The 8,935-nt window shown below is 36.7% G+C and overlaps 1 protein-coding gene across 1 annotated transcript in view; it reads left to right on the top strand.

The window, feature by feature from the left end:
- The window catches only part of CREBRF (CREB3 regulatory factor), a 36,570-nt gene that overhangs the window by 27,092 nt on the left and 543 nt on the right, over positions 1–8,935 (top strand). The window contains exons 6-9 of the mRNA XM_006021056.3: positions 1,671–1,860; positions 2,329–2,402; positions 2,689–2,811; positions 3,058–3,200. Of these exons, the coding sequence (XP_006021118.1) occupies positions 1,671–1,860; positions 2,329–2,402; positions 2,689–2,811; positions 3,058–3,173 (503 nt within the window). The 3' untranslated portion in view covers positions 3,174–3,200. The remainder of the gene's footprint in view (positions 1–1,670; positions 1,861–2,328; positions 2,403–2,688; positions 2,812–3,057; positions 3,201–8,935) is intronic.

The raw sequence follows: 8,935 nt of genomic DNA, 5'->3' as shown, positions 1-8,935 counted from the left end.
GGAGGAAGGGTGGGGGGAGGGGTTTGGACATGCCAACTTTGTAGTACTTCCAAAGTGACTGATGCTGGTGAGGACAGATGACTTTGGGAATGGAGTTCTGGGTGTGGGTATTCTTTGTTTTGCGCTACCTTCTGCTAGCTGTTTTTTAAGGAAGCAACTTACCTAATTCTAACATTCCCTTAAGAACTTTTGTCCTTTATGCTAGCTCTTTTGGTGTGCGTGTCTGGTTTTTAGACAAAACATTAGAACTGTTACTTACTTTTCTTCCCTAAACAAAATTGCAAATATTTTTTTTTGCCTATTTAAATGTGAGAGAACTTGTGAAGCGTCATTGTCTAAAGCAAATACTTGCACATTTAATGCAGTTTATTTTTGTACCAAAGACACATGCAACTGGTATGGCAAACTGCCATAAATCTGTATCACTAGCAAATGTAATTAGTACCTGTGTCCTGGTTTGGGATTCATGTTTCCTACTTATACAAGTTTCAAATGTATTCAGAGGGGTGACACAGGGCATGTCTGCATTGTTATTTCTGTGTAGGAACATAGCCAAAATGTGTCCGTTTGCTTCTGCTCAACATGCACTAAATCTTAGAAACAAGGCAGTGTAGCCACCTACTGGCTAAATCTTAACAGCCACCCATGGAGGCAGTGCTAACTGCTGTGTGTGTACCAGGTCAGCTTTCAGCCTGAGGTGTGCTTAATTGGCTCCATTGCATCCTATCCAGGATCTGGCATGAGTGGAATGGAAGCGAGTGGTAGGGATGTGCTGCACAACAGTGTCTGCATGGAGGCAGCATAGTTCAAGGACTTTGTATATCAAGCTGCCCTTTTAGCTTGTAAGGTAGTGAGCTCTGTTGGCATCATCCAGAAGCTGCAGAACCTGTGGAGTTTTTGTTTAAAGTCCACCTGATGCTTCAAACAAGTGATCATAAATATTAATTCCCCCAAGGAATATACCTATGGAGGGTTTTGTCACTTCAGTAATAAATGGGTTACTTGCCCGAAAAAGTAACATTGTTTTCCATATAACTTCAGAATGAAAGTGCAGCAATAATAGATAGTCTTAAGGAATGAAGATCCTGCCTTTATATGTACATGTTCCTGTTAAAGCCTAACTGGGCAAGAAAAGTTGTGTTATAAATGGAACAGCATAGATGCAGAAATATCCTCAAAAATGTCCAGAAGGGGTTGGCTGACCTCTGAACTGGTCATGTTTCGCTTAAGGTCACTCTTATTTAAAATTATGGTTGTTCTAGCCCTTTACCTTCTCTCGTGTGTGTTTGCGGGGGGGGAACAGATGGATTCAATGGATTGTTCTACTTCTTGGCATGAATTGATCATGGCAGTGAGAGACAGAGGGCATGAACTATTGGGACAGTGCTTTGGAACTGAACGGTTAGCTTCACTAGTACCTTCATACTAGCCATAACTGTGGATCCATTTTGGTCCTGATGTGTGGTATCTGCTGCTATCCTGATTCTCAACATAGTGATGGTTATGCCTGATTATTTAGCTGTCCTTTTTGCATTGCAAAAACTTGGAGGACCTGGCAAAAGTTGATCTTTGGGTCTTCAGTGATGAATGGGCAGGGATTAAGAGTATAACTCATATGCACATCTTCATATTTTAATGCTACAAAAAAGTCTTCTGTGTATACAAAATAGGAAAATATGCAGTGAAGAAGTCACGGAGGACTGATGTGGAAGACTTAACTCCCAACCCTAAAAAGCTTCTCCAGATCGGCAATGAGTTAAGGAAACTGAATAAGGTGATCAGTGACCTGACGCCAGTCAGCGAACTACCCTTAACTGCTAGACCAAGATCAAGAAAAGAAAAGAACAAACTAGCTTCCAGGTAAAAACTAGATGCCCTTTGCCTGAATGAATGAATTAGGAGTATTCCAGATGTGCTACAGAACTGAAGCTTTCCTAATTTTCCTGTTTAGAGTGAGGCTATTTCCCTCCCTTGCAGTCATTATAAGAATTGCATTGGGTTGGCAAAAAGGCAACTAGGGCATATGGTTTACATAGGGATGGCGTGGAGGAGGATTCAAACTAGACCATGCCAGTTTCCATTGGAAAGTAAGTCAAGCTGGAATCATCCAGGACTACCAGAATTGAAATTCACAAACAGGAAAGTGAGATGCTCTAGTAACTGATGGCATTTATCATGTTGCTTAGTATATGAGTAGTACTTAATAGTAGCAGTAGTTTGGGTTCAGCGAGAGGATTACAGTGTGAACAAAAACTATTGCACTGGGAGAAGTTTTGCAAGTTAGTGTAGCCCCAGTTAGGAGATTGTACTAACTTTTTGCTATTATAGGGCTTGCAGACTAAAGAAGAAAGCCCAGTATGAAGCCAACAAAGTCAAATTGTGGGGTCTCAACACGGAATATGGTAAGCATAAATTTATCTCAACTTTTTCCTTTAATACAAGCTGTTGTCAACCTTGCATCTTCTCATCACCTGCAGAAAATGATGGTTGTGACAAACTTGCATAATGATGATATGGATTATGTGATGGTAGCTATACGTGAAATTAGTTATTATGGTGGCATTAGAGGCCCTGCACTATCTGAGGGCTCTGTGTTGTAGATACGGTACATGAACGAACACAGGAAGATGCAGCTTCTGACCCAGAGACATGTAATCAAATGTGACCTTTTTTTCCCCTCCTCTTCAGATAATTTGTTGTTTGTGATCAATTCTATAAAGCAAGAAATTGTTAATCGAGTGCAGATCCCTAAAGATGACAGAGGAACCAACATGGAACAGAAGCTTGATGTACTCGTTAAAGATACTCTTGGTAAGGAGTAAAGTTAAACATCTACATATTTTGCCACTTCATGCGATTGCATTATATTAGACTCCAGAGTCTTTCTCCTCCATCTTTAAAGGAGTGTTACCCTGCTTTCACAAACTTTAGTTCTTCTACTTGCTTACTGGCCAGCTCTAGGCATTGCGATAGGTTTTTTTTTTTTTTAATAGTAAACTTGCACATGTGTGCAAATAATAGCGATCTTAAAGCACATCCCCTTCCTTTCCTTCATAGGACTACCTGTAGCGGGACAAACATCAGAGTTTGTGAACCAAGTTCTAGAGAAAACTGCAGAAGGAGACCCCACTGGTGGCCTTGTAGGGCTGCGAATACCAACGTCAAAAGTGTAACAGACATCACTTCACCTGTTCTCATTGGTCAGAGCTCTACCTGTGTTGTCAAGTACTCCATTGTAAATTGCATTCTGGTCTGCATGTCCGTTTTTAGCATTATGTAAACACTTACAATTAGGTTCCATTGTTTTTAATAACAATGTAGTAAGATAAGTGAATGCATGGTATAAAATGCTTAATAGCATTTTTGGAGCATAAACCATATAGTTTTAAAGCTGCTTCCCACATAAATGCAGAGATTAGGAGTCTTTAAAATTTAAGTCATCTAGGACCAGGTCATATAAATTTGGTTTTAGAAGCAAAAATATATTTTTGGTAGTGAAAAATCTTAGCAAATACCAAACATTGTGACAGGTCTATGCTCCAAGTAAAATTTAAAGAAGAAGCATTTTTTTGCAAATTGTCAGAGTTTGGTATTTTTTCTAGAATTATTGCTTTTTTGGTTCTAAAAAGAATAAAACCAGTAAGCTTTCTTTGCAACCATTAACTTGTACATAGCACACCTGGCATTAGAGCTAGTGTGCCATATAAGACTTTAATTTTATGAGCTTAATATGGTATTTAAATGTCTGTGCAAGTAAGAGAAAAAAGTATATTCTTTGTGCCTTGTATTTTTGGGGGAGAGCTATAAGTATAAGCTGGTTAAAAAAAAAAAAAAATTTTTTTTTTTTGTTTTGTACGATGAAAACCCTGAGGGGGGGAAACAAGATGTATAGAGATGGTAAGATTATGGATTTTAATGTATTTGTTCCAGCTCTTACAAATTTTTGAATGTATATAGGAATATGTTGAAAATGTAGATATATGCCACAGAGTCTATGTATTGTATAAAAGATGGCTCTAGAAAACTCAATTTCGGTACTTGGCCGGAAGAAAACAAATACTTGCACATTTAATGCGATTGTTTATTTTTGTACCAAAGACAAATGCAACTGATATGGCAAACTGCCAGTCTAAGTAAAGTTTTGCACAGCTTACATGATACTGTACTGAATGTAAAAAAGAAAAAAAGAAAAAAAAACAAGAAAAAAGAAAAAAAAAACAAACCTAAAGGTCAGGGTTAGGGATCTTACTGAACTGTGAATTTTTTTTTGTTTGGGTCCAATTATCTACAGAAGGAGCATTCATACATAATATTATTTTGCTGTTCCTGTAGTTCGCTAGTAGATAAGTTGGTGGCCATCTTGGAGTCTTTAAATCTTTTTGTTTTCTCTGCACTTACTGTAGGAAATTTTAATATATTTGGATTTTAGTAAGCTATTAGTAAAATGGTTTTCAATTTTGAGAATTAAAAAAATATATTTAGCTTGTTGTAGTATACTTCCACCAAACAACCAAAATAAAATTATTTTTATTGTAATGTGTATATATGTAAAGAAAAAAGAGCTACAAATATCTAATTCCTTAGTTGCCACTTTTCCAGTTGATGTATTATTATGCATGTGGTGTTTCCAAGGATCAACACAGGCTTAGAAAGAAAAACAAAAAAAATTTATAGACTTTTATATTTTTGTACAGGTATTTCAAAACTAGCTTCTTTAAACTTATGTGACCTTATTCTTGTTAATTCAGTAGTTTCTATGATTGGAGAATATTAACTCACAGTTCTTATTTGCTCTTCTGATCATAAGTTGGCTTTGTTAGTCAGTGTTTAAAGTACAAATTTAAAAGCTTTATCCCTTGACGAGGAAGTCATTTATGTCAAGGCAAGATCATTCTCTGGTTTCAAGGACCCCTTTCCTCCCCTCTTCTTTCTTTCTATTTAAAGATGACAAAACACTGTTTACTGAAAATAGAAATACCAAATATTTTAAAATTATATATGTAGCTGCTGGGGGAAAATGCAAAAGTCCATGAAGGTTTTCTGCCCACTCCCTTTGGGGGCTTGCTCCACTTCATTTACAATTTGTCTAAGTTTCTTTGTACTGTGATTCATTTATGTTATACGTAGGGTTGGGGTTTTTTGGGGGGTTTTTTGGGGTTTTTTTTAGATCTAAGCTCTTTATTGCATGAAGTCATAAATCTCAAATAGTAGAAGGTAGGAGTGGGAGATGAAGATGGCAATCCTGCCACATGGGTGTAGTGTGTACACGACACACTATCCTGATACTCTGGAAGACTCAAAAGTGGGGAAAAAGCCAAAATACCACTACTGGGCTGTACCATAAAGTTTTTTTCATTCATGATTGAAAAAGGCCCCACAGCTAGTTAATCAAAGCTTTGAAAATCCTCTTAAAGGATTTGCAAGATTTGAGTGAGGTCTGTTTGTTTTTTGTTAGCCTTGGGAAGAAGTGCAGGTCTCTTTGCTTCAGAGCAGAGCCTGGTGGCTCATATGCATCCCTCCTGGTATTCCAGTTGTTATACCAGAGATGCATGTGGCCAACAAAAACTCGACTAAGAATGTTTTGTTCTTTGGAACTTCTGTGGCCATGTCTCTAGTAATGCTGATAGTCCTTTCTGGAGAATAGCCTTTAAAACATTGTTGAGACCAGGAAGGTGCTAATGCTCTATGAGAACTGTGTGGGCATGGTAATATTTGATTATGATGACACCAGTGTTTGCAGTTAGTTAAGATTGTACGTGACAGATTTTAAACTGACAAGGTATAAAATATATGCCCCTTTCCACTGCTCAGGTATACTGAGCAACCATTGCTTTATAATGTTTTTTTGTTTTTGTCTGAAAACCAGAATATGATTTTGGTCTAGCATTTCAAAAAAGACTTTGAATCTCTTTAGTGGATTCCATACCTTTGCATTTCAGTGTTTTCTATGTATTATTTTAAGTTAAAGCTTTTAAATAGTTGAGCTTTTTAATGTTGACACTTTATTTTGTACCTATTTATATATGTATCTCTTAGAAAAGCACTTTGTTTAAAAAGATTTTTTAAAAAAAAGAAACTGCATTTTATATGATTCCTGCCACTTGCTGCTAACTCTGGGCTGGTCAGAATGCTGCAGCGATACTTGATCTAAATAAAACCTGGCAGTAAAATGTAGAGTAAAGTTAAGACCTGTGTTGGTTTAACTTTTATTATAAAGATGACATAGGCAAGCTGTGCAGCTTTACATTTTAACCAGGGGACTCTGTGGCATTTAAACAGTCTAGAAATGGTTGTACTTTAATGCCAGTAACAATCTGCTTCCTCTAGTGTCATTAAAATATATTCATTTAGTGTATACTTATCACAAACAAATCTTATAAGGGTAAAGAAAATGTACATGTTCTGTTTGGGTTCTTTTTTCCTTGTTTGAAATTGTGGCATGCATTTCTGGATGATCTTTAGAGGAGAACTCACTAAAGGTTTTCAGTGTTCATACATGGTATGTGGATCTTAATGAAGTCCTGGATTTTTTTTATTTTAATTTTGAGTGTAGGCATTGTGAATATTCACTTTAATCCTGTATCCAAAAACAATTATACAGTTTTTGATTTAATAAATACAACAGCTCTTCCTTTTTCTGATACACTGGATTCTCTAGACCTTATTTCCATATTAAAGCATGCTGTCATGTTGCTCTTGTTAAGATCTTGTCAGTCTGAACTTAGGTGCCACACTTTTTTGTTTTTTAATCTATATGGACTGCTTCTTCTACTGTACCATGTATGATTCTTGTCCTTTCTTATTCCTTCATGACAGATTATGATGTGGCTTTATATTGTGCCTTACTTGTACATCTAGAACTAAATGTTTATTTTTCATTCCCTTGAACTGCTTAAGCCCTCTGACCCTTCTGAAAGCAAATCAGAACTATGATAACAAGCATGATGAAGGGACTTCAAACGGATCTGATTTCAGCTCCGCTCAATAATCGCTTGGTGTAGAATACCAGTTTTCGGTGGCCTTGGGAGATTTGGGGAGGGGAGAGCACTAGGGCTAAAGAGTAGTATTTTTTTACTATGTCCCTTCCTAGCTAGAGACTTTTTTTTCTCTCTCCCCTCCCCCCCGCCATAAGTTTATGAATCAGTTTTCTGATTTTTTTTTTTTTATTGGGGGGTCAGGGATAAGAGCAATTATCAAGTCTCCATATAGCTATGAATGGGCTTAATTCTCCTGTCATATCCATGTAAATAAAGAGTACCAACATTGGCATCAGTGAAGCTACATTGTACTGATGGGAGAATTGGGCCCAGATGTGCTCTGTTCATCGACCTGAATTTAGAAAACTTTCCACTACAAGAGCAAAATTGTTTCTTGGTAAAACACAGGAAAGTCTTTTTAAGTAATCTAAAAAGATTCAGATATTTCTGAAATAGTGCTGTCATTTTGGGTTTCTTTTAAAATTATCTGATGTTTGCCTTGTATTAATAAAATGATGAGTGTATTCACAAAAATGTCAAGAATGGATGTGCTTTTCTTATCCATAGGGTTTGTTTTTTGAAGCCAATAAGATCTTCACCTACCTACTTTCAAAGGGTTGTATACAAGTTGCCTTCAGAAGAAAAGATAGCAAATAGTTTTGTTCCTCAAATTTGCTTAATAGTCTTCCTGAAATTCTGTTGAGGCATAGCCCAACTTACGTATCATGAACTTAGGATCTGTATTTGACCGTGACACCTGAATTTCAAGAAAATGCATCTAATCATGATTCTTTGTTTGAAAGTGAAAGGCTTCCCTTGGGTAGCATCTCTTTCTGTCTGCTTACCAAATGAAGCCTTGGCTTATCCACAACAGCCTAGTAAAGAGCTAGTTTATTTTGTTTACCCCAGGGATCATGTAAAGTACATTTCAAACAGTTGCTGCTGCAGTGGCTGATTTCTTCATGTAACTGTGTTAAGGGCATTAGCATGTTGAAAAAACACCACTCTGAAATCTCTCCGTGTGAATTGGGGTGTTTAAATGTTAACATTGCAGAGATGGCACTTTAGGCCAGGTACAGACATTACACTTTTATGCATATAAGTGATCAGAAACTGGTCTGTACTCAGAACAGAAGTTCAGCGCATACAGATTGGGTTTCACCATTTTTAAAACCAGTCTATTTGTCCCTCTACTCCCCACCAGAGGGCAAACGTGTGTTCTGTTTGCTATGGATCTAAACTACGCTGTTTACAGAAAACGGCATAACTTATCAATTCTGCTTAGGGTTTTTAAAATGTCTGTACCTAGCCATCAAGTATATGTGTGTGTGTGTGTGTGTATGTATGTATATTTTTTTTCCTCATAGCATCCAAAAAACCTTCTATATTCTTTTACTGACATTTGATAACATTTTACAACATCCTGTTATTCTCTAATGCTTCTCACAGGGTGAAAAAGTGTGCACACTGAATTTATACTCCTCAGCTGCTTAAACATTTGTGAACTTCCACAATAGCAAATCCTGATCATGTATTTATTATCTTTCTGTTGAGTAGTGGATCTAAAAATAAGGCCAGAGCTATTTAAGCCAAATCACAACTTTCTTTTGATCTGGACAAAAATCTTTAGCATTTGATTTAAATAGGTTTTACACCACCATAGCCACATTGTGGCTGCAAGGCATGTTAGTGGAGTTAGGAACATTAGGAGAGTCAATATCTAAAGCCAAGCCAGGATGATTAGAAGCTAGAAGTGTAGGAATAACTCTTGGGTTCCATTTTTTTTTTAACTGACAAATGCATATTCCTTCCTTTTTATTATGCCATCTTTTTTTCCCCCTCTCCTTAACTTTAAAAAAAAAAACAAAAAAGCCTAATGGCATATGTGTATCTGCTCCTTTTATACTTTGTGTATACTACTGTGTATTCCACTAACTGCTTTCTTGTTTGAACCACTC

The sequence above is a fragment of the Alligator sinensis genome, unplaced genomic scaffold (assembly GCF_000455745.1).
Source record: "Alligator sinensis unplaced genomic scaffold, ASM45574v1 scaffold360_3, whole genome shotgun sequence".
Classification (NCBI taxonomy): domain Eukaryota; kingdom Metazoa; phylum Chordata; order Crocodylia; family Alligatoridae; genus Alligator; species Alligator sinensis.
The sequence above is the reverse complement of the archived record's forward strand: the minus strand, read 5'-3'. Positions and strand labels throughout refer to the sequence as shown.